The following is a 24,460-nucleotide window of genomic DNA, read 5'->3' as shown; positions in this document are numbered from 1 at the left end:
TACCAATATTGTAGACTGTAGTAACTACAGTCATGTTTTTTCTATAGTAATATTGTAGTAACCATGATTGTTGTAGGCTGTGGTGGTGGGGGTGTGGGTGTGGGTGTGGTTGAGTGCCGGCTTGTGAATGGAAAGCGAGATTAGGAGATGAGAACAGTAAGGATCATCACCTGGCAATGATGGACTCTAACAGCTGTTTGTCATTGCAGTGAGAGTGGTGACGGCGTTTAAGAGCGAGCCAGATGTCAGTGAGGAGAGAGAGCTGCCACACACACTAAGTCTGTGCTACTATTAAAATTACGCTGAAACGCGAGTTTGTTTTTGTAAAAATAAAAAGTACCTTTTTGAGTTGGATCTCGCTGTCTCCCACTTCCTCCTTTCCATTAAGAAGAGAATTGTTACATAGGCTAACCATGTTTTTATTTTTTTTTTTGTTTGTTTGAAGGAAACCATGGTTTTACTATTGTAATATTGTGGTAACTATGAAAAGTATGTTAAGTAACCATGTTTTTTTTTTTGGGTGGAAACCATGGTTTTAATTCGGTATACTGTATCCATATAGTAACCATGGTTTTACTATAGATTAACCATGGTTAATTTTGTGGTTACTATCGTTTTACTAAAAATACCATGGAACTTGTAGTAAAATCAAAATAAACACAAATTGTATTACCATAGTGTTTGTTTTCCTGTATTAGTAGGCCTACTGTGGTACTATTGCAATAAGTTTTACATTTCTTCCCAATAAGTTTTGCTTGCCCTCTTAATAAGTTTTGTGTTCCCTCGCAATAATGGCTGCAATGGTGTTCTAGGTTTCTAAGCAGTGGCTAGGAGGTTACTTAGATGTTTGGATTGGTTGCTAGGCTGTTGCTGTGGTGTTTGAGGTTTCTAGGCAGTGGCTAAGAGGTTACTAAGGTGTTTAAATGGTTGCTAGGCTGTTGCTATGGTGTTTGAGGTTTCTAGGCAGTGGCTAGGAGATTACTAAGGTGTTTGGTTGCTAGGTGGTTGTTATGGTGTTCTAGGTTTCTAGGGAGTGGCTTGGTGGTTACTAAGATGTTTGGAGTGGTTGCTAGGCTGTTGCTAGTTGGTTGCTATAATGTTTGAAGTAGTTTCTAACCAGTGGCTTGGAAGTTACTAAGGTGTTTGGAGTGGTTGCTAGGCTGTTGCTAGTTGGTTGCTATAATGTTTGAAGTAGTTTCTAAGCAGTGGTTAGGAGGTTACTAAGATGTTTGTAGTGTTTGCTAGGCTGCTGTTGCTATGGTGTTTGGAGTGTTTGCTAGGCTGTTGCTATGATGTTTGGAGTGTTTGCTAGGCTGTTACTATGGTGTTTGAGGTTTTTAGGCAATTGGCTAGGAGGTAACTAAGGTGTTTTAATTGGTTGCTTGGCTGTTGCTAGTTGGTTATGTTGTTCGAAGTGGTTTCTAGGCAGTGGCTAGAAGGTTCCTAAGATGTTTGGATTGGTTGCTAGGCTGTTGCTAATTGGTTGCCATAAATTTTGAAGCGGTTTCTAAGCAGTGGCTAGGGGGTTACTAAGATGTTTGGAGTGTTTGCTAGGCTGTTGCTAGTCGGTTGCTATAATGTTTGAAGTGATTTCTAAGCAGTGGTTAGGGGGTTACTAAGATGTTTGGAGTGTTTGCTAGGCTGTTGTTGCTCTGGTGTTTGGAGTGTTTGCTAGGCTGTTGCTATGGTGTTTGGAGTGTTACTAAGATGTTTGGATTGGTTGCTAGGCTGTCGCTAATTGGTTGCTATAATGTTTGAAGTAGTTTCCAAGCAGTGGCTAGGAGTTTACTAAGATGTTTGGATTGGTTGCTAGGCTGTTGCTAATTGGTTGCTATAATGTTTGAAGTGGTTTCTCAGCAGTGGCTAGGGGGTTACTAAGATGTTTGGAGTGTTTGCTAGGCTTTTGTTAGTTGGTTGCTATAATGTTTGAAGTAGTTTCTAAGCAGTGGCTAGGAGGTTACTAAGATGTTTAAATTGGTTGTTAGGCTGTTGATAGTTGGTTGCTGTAATGTGTGAAGTGGTTTCTAAGCAGTGGCTAGGGGGTTACTAAGATGTTTGGAGTGTTTGCTAGGCTGTTGTTGCTCTGGTGTTTGGAGTGTTTGCTAGGCTGTTGCTATGGTGTTTGGAGTGTTACTAAGATGTTTGGATTGGTTGCTAGGCTGTCGCTAATTGGTTGCTATAATGTTTGGAGTGGTTTCTAAGCAGTGGCTAGGGGGTTACTAAGATGTTTGGAGTGTTTGCTAGGCTGTTGTTGCTCTGGTGTTTGAAGTGTTTGCTAGGCTGTTGCTATGGTGTTTGGAGTGTTACTAAGATATTTGTATTGGTTGCTATGCTGTCGCTAATTGGTTGCTATAATGTTTGAAGTAGTTTCCAAGCAGTGGCTAGGAGTTTACTAAGATGTTTGGATTGGTTGCTAGGCTGTTGCTAATTGGTTGCTATAATGTTTGAAGTGGTTTCTCAGCAGTGGCTAGGGGGTTACTAAGATGTTTGGAGTGTTTGCTAGGCTTTTGTTAGTTGGTTGCTATAATGTTTGAAGTAGTTTCTAAGCAGTGGCTAGGAGGTTACTAAGATGTTTAAATGGGTTGTTAGGCTGTTGATAGTTGGTTGCTATAATGTGTGAAGTGGTTTCTAAGCAGTGGCTAGGGGGTTACTAAGATGTTTGGAGTGTTTGCTAGGCTGTTGCTGCTATGGTGTTTGAAGTGTTTGTTGGGCTGTTGCTATGGTGTTTGAGGTTTTTAGGCAGTGGCTAGGAGACAACTAAGGTGTTTAATTGGTTGCTAGGCTGTTGCTAGTTGGTTGTAATGGTGTTTGAAGTGGTTTCTAGGCAGTGGTGAGGAGGCTATTAAAATGTTCTGATTGGTTGCTATGATATATGAAGTGGTTTCTAGGCAGTGGCTGGCACCAGGATGTCTACACCCAAAAGGCACCATTTCCAGTAAAAGTCAAAGAAATCTGCGAGAATCAACGTCATAGAACTCTCTCACAAAAGCTGAAATCTACACCTGAATATCACCACAGTGTGATAAATTGCAAATCACCTTGCTGCCCCTTCTTCTCTCTCCCCCTTCTCCCCTTCATCAGCTCTGGACCAACACAAAAGACACAAGATTTATATGTAAAAATATAACAAATACCATGAAAACAAAGAATGCAACTGTATGTGTTTGATATCATTTAAGAGGTCTCTGTGCGACTGGTATAGTGGTCTCTTTCCCATGCTGATAAAACTATAGGTCTTTGCCAAATACTGCATAATTCTGGAGGTCTATCCCCCTCCTTGACCTACAATTTAAATGATCTCCTGTATGTTAACAGGTTAAACCCCAGGAGGTCAAGAACCCATTCACCCCCAAATTCTCATTGTTCAAAGGATAATACCATTTGGTACACAATGTTTATTCTGTCTGGGTATTTAAGGAAAGTTGGCAAGAAGCTCGGGGAATCTGTAAGCAGATCTCCCATGCTTTGCCGTTGCATGTAGTTTTGTCAGGTATGTTTCTTTGACTTGTCTTTTATTTTTAGAAATGTTTATTTATTCTGATCATGTGTGAAACTGGCTTTGATTGATTTTGTAACTTACATTTTAAATCCTTCCTGGCAAATAAATTGTTATTATTTGATTTATTCTGTATTCATCCGAAATCATTTATCACCGCTAGATTCGAGGGACATCTTTTGTTACGCAAACTTATGTCCAGGATAATGATCATTACTGGAGCTTATGAATAGGAGAAAACCACGTAAGACTACCAGTCACTGCTTATCACCGTCTTAGCAAGTTTTATGAAACGTGACTAAATAAAACTATCATCTGGTTATGAGCAAGCAGTAGGCGGCCGAACCAGATGATATTAGTAAACCCTGCAACTGCTGACTATGAACGGGCTGGCGATTTTGTGTCTGTGAGATCTATGTAATTAATCGGCCGGCATATGACTCTAAGCGACAACCAGACCCGAATGAAAGGATAATGAAAATTAAGATGATTCAGAGTAATCAATAACTTAAAAAGATCAAATTAAAATAATGATCAGAAGTTAATTAGAGCTGTAATCTAAATTAGAGGTCAACTTAAATTGGAGGCAGATTAATATAAAATTGGAGTCAGATAAAATGAATAACGGAATCAATTTGTAAAGTGTAAATTAACAATAATTGCTTCAGTGCTCAGAAAAGACAGAACAACGCAGAGACCTTCAAGGGGCCATTCTATTGGAATCCGACACCGGAACAAATAGTTTGGTTTTGTACCCCTTTTACACTAGCCTGTTGCTAGTTGGTTGCTATGGTATTTGGAGTGGTTGCTAAGCTGCTGCTAGGTGGCTGCAATGGTGTTCTAGGTTTCTAGGCAGTGGCTAGGAGGTTACTAAGGTGTTTAAATTGGTTGCTAGGCTATTGCTATGGTGTTTGGAGTTTTTGCTAGGAGGTTACTAAGGTGTTAAAATTGTGTGTTAGTTTGTGTCTGTGAGTGTGAGTTTGTTTTTGTGTGAGTGTGTGTGTGTGTGTGTGTGTGTGTGTTTGTTTGTTTGTGTGAATGTGTGTGAGAGAGAGAGAGAGAGAGAGAGAGAGTGTGTGTGTGTGTGTGTGTGTGAGAGAGAGAGAGAGAGAGTGTGTGTGTGTGTGTGTGTGTGTGTGTGTGTGTGTGAGGGGGGGGGGGGGATGTACAGGTTTTACTATCCTTGTGGGGACCAAATGTCCCCACAAGGATACTAAAACCTGAGATCACCTGTGTTGTGAGGACCAGCCAGCGGTCCTCACAAGGGAAATGGCATTTTAAATTGTTTTTTTAACATTTTATGTTTTTTGTGAGGGTTAGGTTTAGGGGTAGGGTTAGGGGATAGAATCTATAGTTTGTACAGTATAAAAATAATTATGTCTATGGAGAGTCCTCATAAGGATAGCTAAACCAATGTGTGTGTGTGTGTGTGAGAGAGTTTGTGTGTGTCTGTGAGTGTGTGTTTGTGTGAGTGTAAGAGTGTGTGTTTGTGGGTGTGTGTGTGAGAGAGAGAGTTGGTGTGTGTGAGAGAGTTTGTGTGTGTCTGTGAGTGTGTGTTGGTGTGAGTGTAAGAGTGTGTGTGTGTGTGTGTGTTTGTGAGAGAGAGAGAGAGAGAGAGTTTGTGTGTGTGTGTGTGTGTGTGTGTGTGTGTGCAGTTGTGGCTCAGGTGGTAGAGTGGGTTAGCCACTAATCACAGGGTTGGTGGTTCGATTCCTGGCCCACATGACTCCACATGCCAAAGTGTCCTTGGGCAAGACACTGAACCAAGTTGCTCCCAATGGCAGGCTAGCGCCTAACATGGCAGCTCTGCTGTCACTGGTGTGTGAGTGTGTGAATGAGTCACAGTGTAAAGCTTTGGAACCGCTAAGGTTAAAAAAAGCACCATATAAGTGCAGACCATTTACTTGAGAGTGCCATGACCTCTGCTGACCTCATGCTTGTGTCTGGTATGAAAGGGGAGGGAGGTGAGACCAATGAACTGGAGCTGTTGAAAGATCCACTTATCTGGTACCCTGGACACAATTTATATACATGTTACCTTAACTATAAATGACTTAATATTTATCAAACATATTACCACACACACATTTGTACAGTCAGTACTGTACTGTCCCAGTGAGGGTTTTGGCTGAATGGAGAGTGAATGTCTGATACTGGATTCTGATCACACAGGAAGTCCCTCCAGCTCCCATCACTGGCAGACAGGAAGTTACACACCTGCAGAGAAAACACTCATCATCAGACGGCCATATAAACCCCATCTATATCTGTCTATATATCTGTCTGTCTGTCTGTAAATTGGAGGTGTACCTGTGGATGTATTTTAAGGCCTACCTTCAAACTCAGTGCCTCTTTGCTTGACTTCATAGGCAGAAAATCAAAAGAAATCAGCCAAGACCTCAGAAAAAAAATTGTGGATCTCCACAAGTCTGGTTCATCCTTGGGAGCAATTTCCAAACACCTGAAGGTACCACGTTCATCTGTACAAACAATAGTACGCAAGTATAAACACCATGGGACCACACAGCCATCATGCCGCTCAGGAAGGAGACACATTCTGTCTCCTAGAGATGAACGTAGTTTGGTGCAAAAATCAATCCCAGAACAACAGCAAAGGACCTTGTGAAGATGCTGAAGGAAACAGGTAGACAAGTATCTATATCCACAGTAAAATGGGTCCTATATTGACATAACCTGAAAGGCTGCTCAGCAAGGAAGAAGCCAATACTCCAAAACCGCCATAAAAAAGCCAGACTACAGTTTGCAAGTGCACATGGGGACAAAGATCTTACTTTTTGGAGAAATGTCCTCTGGTCTGATGAACCAAAAATTGAACTGTTTGGACATAATGACCATTGTTATGTTTGGAGGAAAAAGGGTGAGGCTTGCAAGCCGAAGAATACCATCCCAACTGTGAAGCATCATGTTGTGGGGGTGCTTTGCTGCAGGAGGTACTGGTGCACTTCACAAAATAGGTAATTATTGAAGCAACATCTCAAGACATCAGCCAGGAAGTTAAAGCTCGTCGCAAATGGGTCTTCCAAATGGACAATGACCCCAAGCATACCTCCAAAGTTGTGGCAAAATGGCTTAAGGATAACAAAGGCCACTCCAATACCTTGACATCACAAAGCCCTGACCTCAATCCGATAGAACATTTGTGGGCAGAACTGAAAAAGTGTGTGCAAGCAATGAGGCCTACAAACCTGACTCAGTTACACCAGTTCTGTCTGGAGGAATGGGACAAAATTCCAGCAACTTATTGTGAGAAGCTTGTGGAAGGTTACCCAAAACATTTGACCCAAGTTAAACAATTTAAAGGCAATGCTACCAAATATAACAAAGTGTTTGTAAACTTCTGACCCACTGGGAATGTGATGAAATAAATAAATCATTCTCTCTACTATTATTCTGACATTTCACATTCTTAAAATAAAGTAGTGATCCAAACTGACCTCAGACAGGGAATGTTCTCAACGATTAAATGTCAGGACTTGTGAAAAACTGAGTTTAAATGTATTTGGCTGAGGTGTATGTAAACTGACTTCAACTGTATGTATATGTGTGTGTATATATATGTGTGTGTGTGTGTGTGTGTGTTCGTGAGTGTATATTGTGCAAAGTTAATAAAAACGGCAATGTCCATTAGGCTACCATACATTATTCGTCGATATTTTATAATATTACACTGTGTTCATATAAGCATATTATTGTTGTTGTTTATTGTATTATTAAATATAAGAGTTCCCTCTCTTGCTCAATGCCGTTAAAGTTTTATTTTTTTTAATTTAGAATTTAAAAAATAGATTTTATTTTAGCCAATAATATAGATTTTTTAAAACCATTTTAATATTGTACTGTTTATCGTTTTGTTCATTTCAGGTGGACAACTAGAGTTTTTCTAACATTACAATGATATTAAATCAGTTTAGCCTGACTGACGTACCAATTATTGATCATTTTAACTATGCAAACAATCGTTTTTCACGGTCCAAAATGCCTGTGTGTGGAATCTGCTGAAGCGGAAATAAAGGTTTCCTCCTTCATCCCAAATAAACGCGCAGACTGTTGACACTCGCACTTTCGCTGCAATTTTGCGTATTTAAATGTTGTTTACTTTAAGTGCAGATTTTATATATATCTGCTGATATGTCTACATTTATTTGCATTCGAGCTGGACTTTGCTTGTCAAGTATCGTCAGAAGAGGTTTATCAGAGACACGATTCTACAGGTAAAATTTGAGATCACGAGAAACAGACATGCACTTATTTAGCAAGTCCTGTGCATTGAGTGATTTGATGACAAATATAATAATAACCAGATCATTATATCAGTAAAAACACTCTTTCATTGAATACAGCTAGGATCTTGTGTGTGTGTGTGTGTTTGATGGGCATTTAAAAGTTTGCAAACAGCAGTTGTTGTTTGGATGGTAAATTGCTCATTATGAAACTAACTCATTTTATTTTCATCTCTAAATCACAGTATGTTTGTCTCTTCTGGTAAGAAGTCAGTGAATGGAGTTGATCTTTACTATCAGCGCACTGGAGATGGCAAACACACTGTACTGCTGCTGCCTGGAGCTTTAGGTCTGATATAGTATCACAATATTATAACATATTCATGCAGAATTTATATGTTCTGTAAGGACCAGTAGAAGGCATGATGCCAGAACAGAACACATGAGAATATGTGTGAAACATGTCATTTCTGTACTCTTTGATGTGGTTACAGGAAGTGGGCAGACTGATTTTGCCCCACAGCTTGAGAAACTGGATAAGAGATGTCTTACGGTGGTGGCATGGGACCCGAGGGGCTACGGGCGCTCATGGCCCCCAGACAGAGATTTCCCTATGGACTTCTTCCACAGAGATGCCAAAGACGCAGTGGATTTAATGCAAGTATGAACAAAAGATTTAAACAGAAATAGTTCACCCAAAAATGAATGAATCTGTAATCATTTACTACCCTTATAGAGCTGTATGACTTCTTCTGTGTAACACAATAGGATACATTTTGGACACGTACAGTGTCCAGGGGTTGTCAAGCTCCGAAAAAGCACCATAAAAACATGTGCACTATATTCCAAGGCTTCTGATGTCAAATGATAGCTTTGTGTGAGATCAGACCAGTTGTACCAGGTTTTCAGTCGGTGACACCAACCACTATTGGTTTGATTGTGCGCAAACGTGAATGAGATTTAAAGGGGTCATGTCACGTGGAATCAAATTTTCCTTGATATTTTGACACATAAGAGGCCATTCTACTATAAAAAATAATGTAAATTCCAGAACTCAAAACTTAATCCCCAATGCAATAAAAGCATTTATTGAAACCAAGCTGCAAAAACGCCTTGTTCTCTACTTCTGCGACAACTCTACGTCACTTGGGGTACTCATTAATTCAAGACAGCCTCTACATCAACAACATCGACGCCTGTTTTAAAATCATCGCACCCATGGCCCCGCCAACTGGTGCTCACTCGGCTCGTAAACAGAGACAGAAAGAAGGGCAAAATGCCTGCAAAATGTCCCCTTTTCTCCCCAATTTAGAATGCCCAATTCCCACTACTTAGTAGGTCCTCGTGGTGGCGCGGTGACTCACCTCAATCCGGGTGGTGGAGGACATGTTTCAGTTAAGGCACTTGAGTCTGCGACATATGGTTCATGTCATATGGAGTTATGGCCCAAAACACTTTTGCCTTTGTTATAGCGCCAATCTAATGCTTGAGTCGTATAGACTACTTTTATGATACTTTTATGTGGTTTTTTTTGTCGCTTTTTGGAGCTTGAAATTGCATTTAAAATAGCAGCTTGAAAATTCTTCAAAAATCTCTTTTTGTGTTCTACTGAAAGAAGAAATAAAGTCAGGTTTGGAACAGCATGAGGGTGAGTAAATGATGACAGAATTTTCATTTTTGACTGAAATATCTCTTTAATATCAATCAATGGCAGAATCTTTGTTCTTATAACGTGAAAGTTTATTAATCTTTCTATCTCTCTGTGTCTCTAGTCTCTGGGCTTCAGTAGGTTTTCTCTGTTAGGTTGGAGTGATGGTGGTATCACGGCTCTGATAGCGGCTGCATTGAATCCCACCCTCATTCAGAAGATGGTGGTTTGGGGCTCCAATGCCTATGTTTCTGAGGAGGATGTTCAGATCTATAGATGTAAGAGGAGAGAATATCCTGCTGTTATAAACACTTAAAGCGAGATTGTCTCAGTTTCCTCTGGCATGCACCATCGCGTTAAACGTTTTAAGTATGTGTGTGTTTCAGCAATCCGTGATGTGTCATTATGGAGTGAGCGAATGAGACGGCCAATGGAAGAGATGTACGGTGCTCGATACTTTCGTGAGACCTGGGAGAGATGGGTTGACGGCATCATACAGTTTACACACAACCCAAAGGGTAAGAATTAGAGACGTACTGTATAATGCTGATATCTCAGCCCAATTTTGAGCCTATTTGCATCGACTGAAAATGGTTCATGCTTGACAGTTAACAGAATTTTTGTCCCCCTTGTGTTTAGTCCCCCTTCCTAAATTTACCAACAATTTTGTTAATGGATAATAAGATATTAAGCATTATATCGTCATTGTATCAGTCTTCGGCCACCCTACTCTCTAGATATTGTATTGTCGTTGTCTGTGAATAACCTCTATCCGTTTTATGTCAGTATTAGGCAAAACTAACCTTTTTGAAAATGATCAGCATCAGTCTGATTAAGCCGATTTTAGAAGCCGATAATATCAGAGTTTATTATTTTTCCTTAAAACTGTAAAGAAAAATGCCAAGCTACAAAAGTAACCTGCGAAATAGTCTTTTTCTAGAGTTATAATTTATAGTTTGCTGTACATAGTAGTGTCTTAATGCCTCATTTACCTTGAAACATTTTAAATTCTTTATTGGAGCTTTCGTCTGAATGTTTTTATTTTTTTAGACAAAACAACAATTTTAAACACAATAATTATTAGTTATCAGTATCTATTTAATATTTAATCTGTTAACCCTTTAAGCTCTGAAGGTGTTTATATAGATGTTCTTTTTCAGTGGCATACCCAAAATTAAAGGTAAAAAAAAACAAGGTGGTTCAAGTGTTTGGAATCATTGTAAAGAAAACTTCATATTTTTTAAAGATATAGATTATGATACATTCTGAGACTCTCAGCTTAAGAAACTGCTAAAATATTGTAAAAAAATATATAAAAAAGAGCCAAAAATGTACTTTTTTTAAAATGATTTGACATTATATATCTCTGGGTGCAAATAAGGTGGCTCCAAAAAATGTATTTTGTTTTGTTCCCAATCATGTCAACTGTATCTGAGAAAATTTTGTGTTGATACGACAAAGCAATCAAAAGTTATAACATTACCAAAAAATAATTTATCATAGTGTCCAAAAGCCTCTCCAAACAAATAAAACATAATAATTGTACATAAGAACTAATTACACATGCAAACACAACAATGACTAAAGGTTTGCATAGCATGCAGACATGATTTTAGTAATGAGATTTCACAGAATGAGTTTCATTCTGTGTCATTTGAGTCATCATTGAGTCTGTGTCATGTATTTGGCGCCATCTCCTGGTGGTCATATGTAACATTGTGCTTCATGTGGATTATCTAATGATCTATGCATCTGATTACCTTGTGTGTGGACTCGTTTGAAAGATAATCACCTCCTCTAAATAATGATATGTGATATTTTATGTTCCGTTTATGTTTTGTGAAGTTATAAGCGAAAACGCGGCATATAAGCAACAACAACATAATTGTCAAATAAATATACTTAGCTGTTACTCGCTATATTTTTGACAGTGATTAAAACAAATGGGCTGGTTGTATTCTACTCTTTGAGAGCTTTCCAACAACATATGACACATGACTATTTGATCAGCTTGATGTTTTTACTGAATACAGATTGCAATAATATGTACAGTACACTATTTTTAAATAAATTATAAAAATGGGGGTCTGGGTAGTTCAGTGGTAAAGACGCTGACTATCACCCCTGGAGTCGTGAGTTCGAATCCAGGGCATGCTGAGTGACTCCAGCCAGGTCTCCTAAGCAACCAAATTGGCCCGGTTGCTAGAGAGGGTAGAGTCACATGGGGTAACCTCCTCGTGGTCACTATAATGTGGTTCGCTCTCGGTGGGGCGCGTGGCGAGTTGTGCGTGGATGCCTACGTCTCCGTGGTAACGCGCTCAACAAGCCACGTGACAAGATGCGTGGGTTGACAGCCTCAGACACGGGGCAAATTACATTTGTCCTCCGCCACCCGGATTGAGGCAAGTCACTATGCCACCATGACGACTTAGAGTGCATTGGGAATTGGGAATTCCAAATTGAAAAATAAAAAAGAATTATTAAAACTGAACACTTCTGATTTGTCTGCAAATTTCAAAGCACTTGTTCAGTTTTGATCATAATGTCTACATGCATTGGAAAGTAGAGCTTCTAAGCTTTCAAACGATACCTATTATGTGTTGGTCAAGACTGTAGTTATTCATATTTTGATGATTGTTTTTCTCACAGGCCCGCCGGTGGGCCCATCCGAGCATAAATAGTTAATGGAAGTTAAATAGAAAATTGTAATATTTTTGAATTTTCATCTTAGGTAATATATGTAGGGAGATGTTGCAGATGATCTCCTGTCCAACGCTGATTGTCCACGGAGCCAAAGACCCAATGGTGCCCTCTTTTCACCCACAATTCCTTCTGCAGAATATTAAAGGCTCACGGTGAGACAGTCAGTGATACAGTTTCCTGCAGCTCCAATAGACCATAATGCATTAATTATTTGCATAGTGTATCATATTAATTATATTAATATTTTGTATATTCTGTATATACTGTACATTGTTTAATATTTTTATTAATTTAATAAATACATATTAATTATATTAATATTATGATATCATATTATGTTTGCTGTGTGCTAATAGACTGTTTTTCTGTCTCTCAGGTTGCATGTAATGCCAGAAGGGAAGCATAATTTGCACTTGCGTTATGCCAGTGAGTTTAACACACTGGTGGAAGAATTTCTGTCTGAATGACTTAAAGACTACAGGGGTTTAGTGTCCACAGGAGGAAAGAAGGATGTTATTGTCTCTTTTCCAGCGAATCATCATGGACATTGACAATAAACTGCTGTCATGCTCATTAGAAGACCAGCGTTCAGTTATTCTTTTCAATTAAAAAAGGTTTGTTTTGTCATTTAATTGTCCGCACAGTTTTAATCAAAATGCATATTATTATTATTAATGTGCTGTTTCTTAAAAACTGTGTAAATACATGTTTAGGATACATCACATTTTACTAGATTTATTGTGTTGATAATTTATTGTGCTGCAAACACTTTAATCCAAAATAACTCGCAGTTCGCTTATTATATAACCTGACTTTATGATGATTTACCATGGTTTTACTATAGTAAGACTAAGTGACTAGAGTACAATGTGAGCTGGATTCAAACTTATGTCAGCTGAAATTTAAATAATTTTACTAAAACTTATGTCAGTTGTTGTTTGTAAACTCAAGTATAAACTTTACAATAACTGTGAAAGTTTTATAAAAGTGGGGTTAAATGTGTCAACCAGGGACACTTTAATGATAATTTATTAATCGATTTGAACTCACAACTTTATGATTTTTGGCCTAAATATACTGCCATATGGCTGCTATATTTTTTTACTGTATACTTTCGCCAGTCCTGCAAGTGCCGCAAAAGCCTCTTGTCTTTCTCATTATTTTGGAGCAGAGGATAACTGTGTCCCGCAGTATGGCAAGCCTCTTTGACTTTTAATCATTCGCAGGAAATGAATTGTTGGTATAATTAGAACACTAATTCTTGATATCAGAAATTACATCATCACTTGCAGAAATACACATTTATGATATCAAAAATAGAATTTCTACTAGTAAAAACTTTAAATCTTGATATCTGTAATTGCATTTTTACTAGTAGAATTTCACAATGATCTGTCATTCACTCCTATTCAAAACACAGTTACAGATATCTACAATTAATTTCTTACTCGTTTAAATTCCAAATACACATACAGTATCAGCAATGTGTTTCTGACTAGTAAAAATGCTAATTTTTTATACTGTTAATTACATTGTTACTAGTAAAAATATACATTCCTGATATCAACAATTGAATTACATCTAGTGGAAATGCTAATTTTTGATATCTGTAAATGTGTTTCAACATGGTAAATTTGGTATTTCCGATATCTGGAAATGAATTTCAAATACCAATAAATTGGAGAACAATTAAAGACATCTAAAATGGCTTTCTTACTAGTAAAAATCACATTACTGATATAACAAATGTGCATTTCCACTAATAAGACATTTTTTTAATCCCCTTTTCTCCCAAATTGGAATGCCCAATCCCCACTACTTAGTAGGTCCTTGTGGTGGCGCGGTTACTCGCCTCAATCCGGGTGTCAGAGGACAAGTCTCAGTTGCCTCCACGTCTTATCTTATCACGTGACTCATTGTGCATGACACCGCGGAGACTCACAGCATGTGGAGGCTCATGCTACTCTCCACGATCCACACACAACTTACCACACACCCCATTGAGAGCGAGAACCACTAATCACGACCATGAGGAGGTTACCCTATGTAACTCTACCCTCCCTAGCAACCGGGCCAATTTGGTTGCTTAGGAGACCTGGCTGGAGTCACCCACTATTAACAATTTAATTCTTGATATATTAAATGATCATTTTTACTAGTAAGAAATGCATTGCTGATACTGTATGTGTATTTGGAATATAAATGAGTAAGAAATTAATTGTAGATATCTGTAATTGCGTTTTGAATAGGAGTGAATGACAGATCATTGTGAAATTCTACTAGTAAAAATGCAATTACAGATATCAAGATTTAAAGTTTTTACTAGTGGAAATTCTATTTTTGATATCAAGAATGTGTATTTCTGCGAGTGATGACGTAATTTCTGATATCAATAATGAACCTTTTTACTAGTGCAAATGTGATTACTGTCAAAACGGCTTGCCATACCCCAGTGCTGGGTAATTTACTCTTTTTTTTTTTTTTTTTTTTTTTACTTTTTTTTTTTATATAAAGTAATTACTATCTTCTACAGTGTAATTAGATTACTGTACTAATTACTCTGCATTACTTATTACTAATTACTTTCTAAAACCCTTATCAACCTCGACCAGATGAAAAATACAAGGATAGATATGAAACTGTTCTTTTAATTCTTTCAAATATATCATATAAAATCAAATAAATTATTCATGACCTGGCCAAAGAATTTAAGGGGGCGGCGTTAAATTAGAAAACATATATTTTAACATTAGACGTTAAATTTCTATTTTAAATTCACTATTGTTTTATATAGAATTGTTCTATAGTCTATACAGTATTTAACGCAATTACATCAGAAGTAACTAAATTACTGAAAATTAACAGTAATCCCTTACTTGACTTTTTTTAATGAAAAGGTAATTTAATTACTTAGTAATGCCTTACGCCCAACACTGGCTTATACCCCAGGGACTCTTTAATGATAATTTATTAATCAACCATTGGGACATTCTTTATGATTTTTGGCCCAAATGTACTGCCATATGGCTGCGGTATTTTCTTTTACGGTATTCTTCTGCCAGTCCTGCAGGTGCCGCAAAAGCCTCTCGTCTCTCTCATTAATGCGGAGTTGAAGAAGAACGGTACTCATGTGTCATGTGTTTCTTTCATGTCGTGTTTTCTGCATTAATTGAACATTGATTGAAGTTTGATCGGGATAGAGAGTATGGAGAACGGTGAGTGCAGTGATCTGGCGGCTGTGGAGCTCATCACAGTTCATGATTTCTGCGAGAAGATCCTGGAGCAGCAGGTTCATTTTCATGTGATGAAGATGAGCGGTGGATTCTTCCTCTGGATTGGTTCCAACCCGGTTCTGTCCAACCTCGCCGTGTCCATGAACAGTAAATATGTGAGTCCTGCTGGTCTGATTGTCCACATTTATTTCACTCTGAACACTATTACAAAGTGTGTCCATTTATTTTTACATTTCCTTTATTAGTCGTTTTCAGTGTTGGGTAAGTTACTCTTAAAACAAAAAGTAATGAATTACTAACTACTAATTACATTTTCTACAGTGTAATTAGATTACTGTACTGAAAAGTAATGCATTACTTATTACTAATTACTTCCTAAAACCCTGATCAACCAGATGAAACTGTTCTTTTAATTCTTTAAAATAAATCTTATAAAATCTAATAAATTATTCATGAACTGGCCAGAGAATTTAAAGGGGCAGCGTTAAATTAGAACACAGACATTTTAGACCTTAAATTTCTATTTTAAATTCACTATTGTTTAATATAGAATTGTTCTAGAGTCTCTATACAGTATTTAACGCAATTACATCAGAAGTAACTAAATTACTGAAAAATTATGAGTAATCCCTTACTTTAGTGTTTTCAATGACAAAGTAATTTAATTACAGTAATTAATTACTTAGTAATGAATTACACCCAAGACTGTTCGTTTTCATTCATTTCTTCAACTTTATATATATATATATATATATATATAATGTTATCCCCTTTTTCTCCCCAATTTGGAATTCCCACTACTTAGTAGGTCCTCGTGGTGGCGCGGCTACTCGCCTCAATCCGGGTGGCGGAGGACAAGTCTCAGTTGCCTCCGCTTCTGAGACCGTCAATCCGTGCATCTTATCATGTGACTCGTTGTGCATGACACCGCGGAGACTCGCAGCATGTGGAGGCTCATGCTACTCTCCGTGATCCACACACAACTTACCATACGTCCCATTGAGAGCGAGAACCACTAATCACGACCACGAGGAGGTTACCCCATGTGACTCTACCCTCTCTAGCAACCAGGCCAATTTGGTTGCTTAGGAGACCTGGCTGGAGTCACTCAGCATGCCCTGGATTCGAACTCACAACTCTAGGGGTGGCAGTCAGCGTCAATACTTGCTGAGCTACCCAGGTCCCCGATGATCTTTGGCAATATTATAGATATTAATCAATTTTATTTATGCAAAGGATAATCTGATTTGAGGGAGAAAACATGCAAGACAAAGATTTACCATAGTAACCGCAGTATCAATCTGAATGTAGTTAGGTAGTAGCATAATTTAATATACTGTCAAAAATAATTATGACAAAATTAAAGATTCTGAAAGCTTCTTACACTATTTGAAGCAGATCCCATATTAACTGATTATGATTTTACAGTTGTAACAATATATTAACAAAAACTGGTTCTCGGATACTTTTTCAGTTGTTCTTCCACATAATTTTTTCCCCATAGACTTTTTCATAAAATCCTTCATAAAAGAGTTATGAGCCATGAACCGAACCAACCAGCTCCGAGGAGAATCACAACATTACAAACTTTGTTTTGAAGCAAAAAAGTGTTTGAAAAGTGGACATAAAGACAAATATACAAGACTGTGTACTTTACCGTCTTTCATGAGTGCACGAACTACAATCCCATGAAGCATTGCGAATGATGTCATTGAATAAAAAATGATGGGAATATATAAAACTATTGATTTTAGGTTGTTTATTATAAGTATAGAAACAATATATTGTACGTTTATTGCAAAATATTCCGATATGTACAAATATAGAAGTAGTTTAAGGGTGAAGGGAGACCAACTCCACTATGTCATTCATGGGAGTGGGCGTTCGCTCAGAGGCACGTTTCGCGGGTTTCGATGGCCGCTGTTCTCTGATTGGTGGATCTTTCTCTGCTGTACCATGGGTAATGTAGTTGTTTACCATGAATTCCACTATCAAACACAATTTTTAAACAATGAAGTTGAAATAACACAGACGGATGGCTTCGACAGAAGCATATACCATCGGTGAACAACCTCGTAGCTCACAGTAGGTCTGTCTTTAAATTTTTATAAGTTATCGTTGAAAATCAATTCGTCTATGGGATAAATGAATGGGAATTTTACTCCTGGAACCAGACTGTTGTGCTCTCTTTCCAGTGCACAACAACGTGCTATTACTTGTTAAATCTTATTTGTGTGACATACCTTTTTAAGTTAAGAAAGTTGAATGAACTTATACATTCATGTATACCGTATCTAACAAAGGTTTTCTAGTTATGCTGACATAAACTGATCATAAGTTGAATTTACTTAAAAAGTGTGACGTAAAAATTCTACATGTATATTTTAAGTAAATCCAACTCATCATTTTTAGTATATAAAAATATTACTTTTTTGTAAGGGTATTTTAAAAAAAACATACACAAAATGGTAATCTCTGTTCTCTGTTTGTCTTTGTTTAAATCCGTCAAAGATTTCAAAAATGAAAGCTGCTGTATCATGAACGAGTTACTTTGCTAATGTGATTAATTTTGTTCTTTTGTTCCCAGGGTTCAATGCCTCTGTCCACTCTTGTGCTGGGTGACACGTCAGACACCACACCAAACTCTCTTGCACAGAGACTCAGTAAGAACATATTACAGCTGTCTTTAATGAATCAAATGATTTCTCAGTTTGGGTTATTAATATGCATGAACAGGGTTTCTGCAGGTCTGAAAAAAGTATTAAAAAGGTCTTAAATTAAGGCCTTAAAAAGGAGCAACAAGTCTGAAATTCATAAGGTCATGGTATTAAATGTTGCATGAGGGATTGGTTTCTCGTTGCGTTTAAGGTCGTTTTAAAGTGAAGAGTAATTTGAGCATGAATAGCCCCATACCAAATTTGTGGTCTGTAGGACAAACTCTTTAGCGCCACCACCAGTTCAAAAATTCACTTTTCTTTTGCACGCATCTTTTGAACCATTTGTCCTATACATTCTTTTTGCATGTAATTACTCTCCTCCTGATGATACTAATGGACCGCTTAAATTTATACTCCACCCATTACGTTGGCCGCCATCTTGGATTACGGCGTTTATTGTTTATTCGCTACTATTTCTGCAAACTTTGCCCAATTTGCCTAAACAGTGGCTCAAAATAATCTCCAGACTGATCCGCACAGAATGAATAATACCAAATTTAGATTTTAGATATTGTTGAAAAGTTACGTTAACACAAATTTAACAAGGTCGACATAAAACAGGAAGTGAGGCTATATCTTGCCAATGGTTTGTCGTATTGAAACGAAACTTGGTATGCTTCATCAGGACCATGATCTGAGGGTACATGCTAAGTTTGGTGACAGCACCACCTATGGTTCAAGAAATTAGAAAAGTTTCTATTTTTGCTCGTTACATTTGAACCATATGTCCTAAAATCATGAGTTCGGTGTCTATGGATTCATTGGGTCATGAGGATTTCAATGATTCCAATATCAGCCATACAGCCTCTCTGGCACATAGATTTTTACCTTAAAGTTAAATATCTTTTGAATGCATTGTCAGATTTATAAGAAATTTGGTATGCATCATTGACATCATGTCCTGAACATACCTGAGCATTTTGGAGACAGCGCAACCTATAATTCAAAAGATAATCCACACTTGTGTGCTGACTCTAACCTTGACATGTCTTTTTGCCGTTCGTGACTCATGTCAACTGAGTGGCACAGTGTGTACATTTCTGTAAATGTATATATTATTGGCTAATCTAGGACATTAGGGATTAAGATTGCAGAATTATAGTGAGGTTCTTATCATAGATGCTTAAAAATTCATAGATGCTCCTTTTGTCGAGCTTCTAGATTTAATGACCAAATGTATTTGAATAAAACTCTTGTTTTTACACGTTTGGTGGTGATAACTTATATTTTATTCAAGATGACAAGATGGCGGTGCTAGTAAGATGAAAACGGTGCTAAATGTTGTAAACGTCTTTAATGTTTCTATGTTAAATGTAGTCTTAGTGTTTGATAGTCTAACGTTGCTGGAAATTGGGGAAACTCTTCACAAGTAACACCCGGAAAATGTGCTGCAAGAGGAACTTCTGGAGACGCTGAGTAGCCTTGGCTTAGCACGAGGACCAGGCCCCAAGACGGCGGAGTTGCCTGACGCAACAAACTGTGTGAGGCGACGCCATAAGTGGTGACACAGGAAGCAGAAGCGGGGTAAGAAGGCTGGAATCCAAGCTAAGCTCAGAGCTAACCCATACACACTGTCTCTACCATCAGTGTTACTATCCAACTTTCGCTCTCTGGATAACAAATTGGACCATCTAAAACTACAACTGTATGCACAGGAGTTAAAATTATGATGTGTCATAGTTTTAACTGAAACATGGCTGAAAGAAAACATCCTGGATTCAGCAATTCAGTTAGACGGCCTAAGCTGTTTTCAAGTGGACAGAGACCCGTGGAGGGATGCTGTGTGTTACATCAACAAGAACTGGTGTGAGAATGCTGCTGTAATCTCCAGGAACTGCTCTTTGCTAGTGGAATTCATGACAGTTAATTGTAAATCCTTCTATCTGCCAAGAGAATTCACTACTGTTATTATTGTGGCTATTTACATTTGCCCAGCGCTGACTCAAAGTAAGTACTGCGTGCCCTTTATGGAGAAATTAGTGATCTGCATACCACACACCCTGACGGCTTCATCTGTATTGCCGGAGATTTCAAACATACAGACTTAAGGACTGTTTTTCCCAAGTTTCAACAGTATGTAAACTTTGCAACCAGAGGAGAAAATACTTTGGACTTTACACAAACATTTGAGATGCATACAGAGCAGCACCCTGCCCCCACCTAGGCTCTTCTGACCACATCTCTGTCATGCTAATCCCAACATACAGACCACTGCTGAAACGTGTAAAACCGGTTGTCCCAAACAGATCAGAGTATGGCCAGAGGAGCATGTTCAGAGAGGCAGCTACAATTGGGAACACCATCAACATGGAGAAGATTGCAGCATTTGTGTCCGGCTACATTAGCAAGTGCATAGACGATGTTACTGTCTCCTCATCATTACATGGGCAAACCATAAACCATGGATGAATGCAGATACCTGGTCGCTGCTGAAAACACACAATGCTGCATTCCGGTCAGGTGACAAAGCTGCCCCGAAGACTGCATGGGTCAACCTGTCACATGCCATCGAGACCGCAAAACGTGCACATGCACATAAAATCCATGGTCACTTTATGGACACAAGGGACACGCGGCATATGTGGAATGGAAATCAGGCCATCCCAGACTATGAGATTACTCCACAGGTCTGTGACACTGTTGCATCCCTGCCAGATAAGCTCAACAACTTCTATGCATTAATTGATGCACCAAAGAGCATACCAGCAAGGATGTCTTCAGCTGAAGTGAGGAAAGCACTAACTAGAGTCAGTCCACGCAAGGCTGCTGGACCAGACAACATACCTGGTCGTGTGCTCAAGGAATGTGCTGACCAGCTAGCGAATGTCCTAACTGACATCTTTAACAACTCATTGAATCAAGATGTCATTCCTGCCTGCTTTAAAACCACCACCATCATTCCGGTTCCGAAGAAGTCAAGTGTATCATGCCTCAATGAATACCGGCCCATAGCACTCACACCGATCATCATGAAGTGCTTTGAGAAAGTAGTCATGAGCCACATCAAGTCCTCATTGCCCCCCTACCTCGACTCTCTCCAATTTGCATATCGCCCCAACTGCTCAACTGACGATGCCAATATCCATCACCCTTCATCTGGCCTCAACACACCTGGAACTGAAAGCAGTAATGTCAGAATGCTGGTCATAGACTTTAGCTCAGTATTCAATACAATCATCCCTCATAACCTTACAGAGAAACTGAGCACACACAACATCAGCACCTCCCTCTGTAACTGGATTCTGGACTGGGAGACCTCAGGCAGTCCGGATAGGCAGCAACCAGTCCAGCACCATCAAACTGAGCACCGGAGCCCCACAACGCTGTACTACTAAACACAGCACAAACCACACCATGAAATTTGCAGATGATACCATGGTAGTGGGGCTCATCAGCAATGATGACGAATCACCATACAGAGACGAGGTGAAGCGTCTAGTGGTTTGGTGCGAGAACAACAATCTGTCTCTGAATGTTGAAAAAACAAAGGAGATAATCATTGACTTCAGGAAGTCATACACCAACCACCGCCCACTGCACATCAATGGGTCCCCTGTGGAGAGAGTAAGGAGCACCAAGTTTCTGGATCTGCACATCACAGACAATCTGACTTGGTCCCTCAGCACCTCTTCACTCACTAAGAAAGCACAGCAGTGTCTTCACTTTCTACAGCGACTGAAGAAGGCAAACCTCACCCCCCCCATCATCACCACGTTCTACAGAGGAACCATTGAGAGCATTCTAACAACCTGCATCACCGCCTGGTTTGGAAACTGCAATGCTTCAGGTGCAAAGCCTTGCAACGCATTGTGAAAACAGCAACAACAAAAAAACCATCTGACTCTCGCTCCCACCCATAACAGACATTTACCAAAAATGCTGTCTGCATCATAGTGGACCCCTTCCTCCCCTCCCACAGACTCTTTGGCCTGCTGCCATCTCAAAAGAGATACCGTAGCATATGGGCCAAAACACAAAGACTCTGCAACAGCTTTTCCCCTCAACACCCTGACACCTCCTACCACCTCCAGGACAAGAACTTAAACCTAACTGAAAGAAACATTTTGCACTACTTTCAGCCTTTTGTACCACACTTTATTGCATGTCAGATACTGGTATATATACCATATGCTGTTGCTGCCACCACCAGTATTTGAGTGGACACTGTGTGTTCCCCCTCTACTTTCATTGTATTTATTATGTTTCAGTGTATATTGTCTAGAGAGTATGGATAGTGTTTACAGTACAGTTTGTCTGCATTGCGTGTATATATGTATACGTACTTATGTACATACAGATTTATATTGCTCATAGTGTTTGTTTCTTAAGCTCTTGTTTATTCTATCTTTAGTTGGTTTGAAAAAGGTCTTAAATGTAGCTTCATAAAACCTGCAGAAACCCTGATGAAGTTAAAATAAAACAAAATAGCCTCTGTTTACTTAATGCATGTTTCACTGTCCAATCAAGTCCTGCCCTACATTTCTTTTTCTCATTGAATTTCTTGTTTCACTTGGAAATATGTCACACAACGGAAGTAAAATGGGTTGCGAACGCAGTTATATAGTTTATTTTAAACATAAACTTTCCCGGCCTGCAGTACTTTGCTGACTAATCCTCACAAATCTTTGCTTTTAATAGCCAAACCAAGTGCTCACCTAGTTTATCTCTCTCTCATTCTTCTCAGCAAAGAAGACAAAGAAACAGGTATTTGTAAGTTACAATTTACCCCTGACGGACTCTAATCTCTTACTGTTGGTGGAGAACAGAATCAAACAGGAGATGGAACTTCATCCAGACAAGTTTTAAACATCCACTGTTTTTGGACTTTTTTTTTTCTACGGTTATTTTGTACGGGGCTCAATAAATGTCAGAAAAAATCCTACAACTTGCTAAATGTCCAATTATATTTGAAACAAAAGTCACTGGGTTTTCTACTCTAATAAAGAGATTCTTAATGTATTTGAAGGTCCCGCTGACATGCAAAACCTGGAAACATCAGGGAATTCGTAAAATGGTTAAAAGTCATTGAAATTTCCATAGTGAGTATCATTGTATTCTAATTACGCTCTGTGTAAAAATATATTCATGGACTGGATGTTTCCTTGTGAGTGCAGTCTCCCATAATCGCAAACCTGGAAAAGTCTTTGAAATTCTTTTGTCAAATGTTGTTGAAACTCTCGAATTAAAATATGATCAACAAATTACATTGTATTAAAAAATGGTATTTATTTACATGTGCAATGTCTAAAAATGGACCATTAAAATGTAGGAAATTCCAGACTTCAAAATGACAAGCAAGAGTCACAAATACAGAAAAATGATGCTTTAAAATGTTTGTCTCTTTCACAAATTAGAATGTATGCATAAATTGTATAGATGAATCTCACGAATAAATGTTGGGGTCATATTTCACCTCAAAATCAAAGCAAAATTTATATTTTTCATAAAGAAAGAAAAGTATTTTAGGACCATTAAGATGTTTTGCATTGTGACATTATTTTCCCTCCAATTCTAAAACGGTAATGAAAATCGTAATAACTATTGTTTTATTAAAATAAACAAATTCAAAACAGAAAATACTACCATGAAGTATACTTAAAATTGTACTTAAAGTAACTTTTTTGCATTACAGTAATGTGAATTTGTGAATAAAGTGTTTAATTGTCGTGAAAATAATGCCACAATGCAAATCTTAACTGTCATGAAAATAGTCTTTACTTTAACCCTCCTATGGTATTCTGTCATTTTTCACCTAAATACATTTTCCTCATTTAAAAGAAAATGGTTTCCTTTAACTGAGCAGTACAAGACTTTGGGACTTTAACTGAATTTGCCATCTGAACATACAATAAAAAGTTGGACTTGATTCGATAAGTCTAAGTGGTCATAAAAAAAAAGGGACACCTTTGGTATTTGCGGTCAAAATTGACCGACCATTGAAAATGAATGGGAAATGGCAAAAAGCAGAGCATTTTTTTCTTTATCTGTCAAATACAATCTATAAATCAGCCACAGTTCAGAAAAAAACAGACAGAAATTACAGGGTGAGACTCTAAAACATCCTCAGCGTTAAACATACACACCCACTCACACACAAACACACTCACACACACACAAATGAACTGGTGAGACTATAACAAAGAGCTTTTTTTATATTTGGTCACAATACTAAACACACACACTCAGAAATGAAGGGGTGAGACGATAACACACACACACACACACGTTTTCAAAAAAATTTTACAATAGAAAGTTTCTGTTTTATACTATATTTTGCAGTTCATTTATTTTTCTTGACATTATTATGCATTTACTTTGAGTTATTTAATTTTTATGTTTGAAATAAATTATTGGTAGAAAAATGTTTATTCTGTGTCTTCTCTTTGTAACACCATGGTCAGGTTTGATTGCAAACATAATGA

At 38.2% G+C, this 24,460-nt stretch overlaps 2 protein-coding genes across 2 annotated transcripts; both read left to right on the top strand.

The window, feature by feature from the left end:
• Window positions 1-7,556: 7,556 nt before the first annotated feature.
• Window positions 7,557-13,041, top strand: bphl (biphenyl hydrolase like). The gene is made up of 7 exons (XM_051644489.1): window positions 7,557-7,728; window positions 7,983-8,086; window positions 8,232-8,398; window positions 9,510-9,663; window positions 9,772-9,903; window positions 12,117-12,240; window positions 12,465-13,041. Exons 1-7 carry the CDS (start codon window positions 7,646-7,648, stop codon window positions 12,553-12,555), a joined length of 855 nt encoding a protein of 284 aa, XP_051500449.1. The 5' UTR covers window positions 7,557-7,645; the 3' UTR covers window positions 12,556-13,041.
• A 2,132-nt stretch (window positions 13,042-15,173) lies between these two features.
• Window positions 15,174-23,242, top strand: LOC127409752 (proteasome assembly chaperone 4-like). Its single transcript, XM_051644518.1, has 3 exons — window positions 15,174-15,476; window positions 17,909-17,984; window positions 22,723-23,242. The coding sequence occupies exons 1-3, from the start codon at window positions 15,294-15,296 to the stop codon at window positions 22,842-22,844; spliced, it is 381 nt and encodes a 126-aa protein (XP_051500478.1). The 5' UTR covers window positions 15,174-15,293; the 3' UTR covers window positions 22,845-23,242.
• Window positions 23,243-24,460: the final 1,218 nt, after the last annotated feature.

This window comes from Myxocyprinus asiaticus, chromosome 19 (assembly GCF_019703515.2).
Source record: "Myxocyprinus asiaticus isolate MX2 ecotype Aquarium Trade chromosome 19, UBuf_Myxa_2, whole genome shotgun sequence".
Taxonomy (NCBI): Eukaryota; Metazoa; Chordata; class Actinopteri; order Cypriniformes; family Catostomidae; genus Myxocyprinus; species Myxocyprinus asiaticus.
Note: the sequence above shows the minus strand (reverse complement) of the source record. Positions and strands in the feature narration are given on the sequence as shown.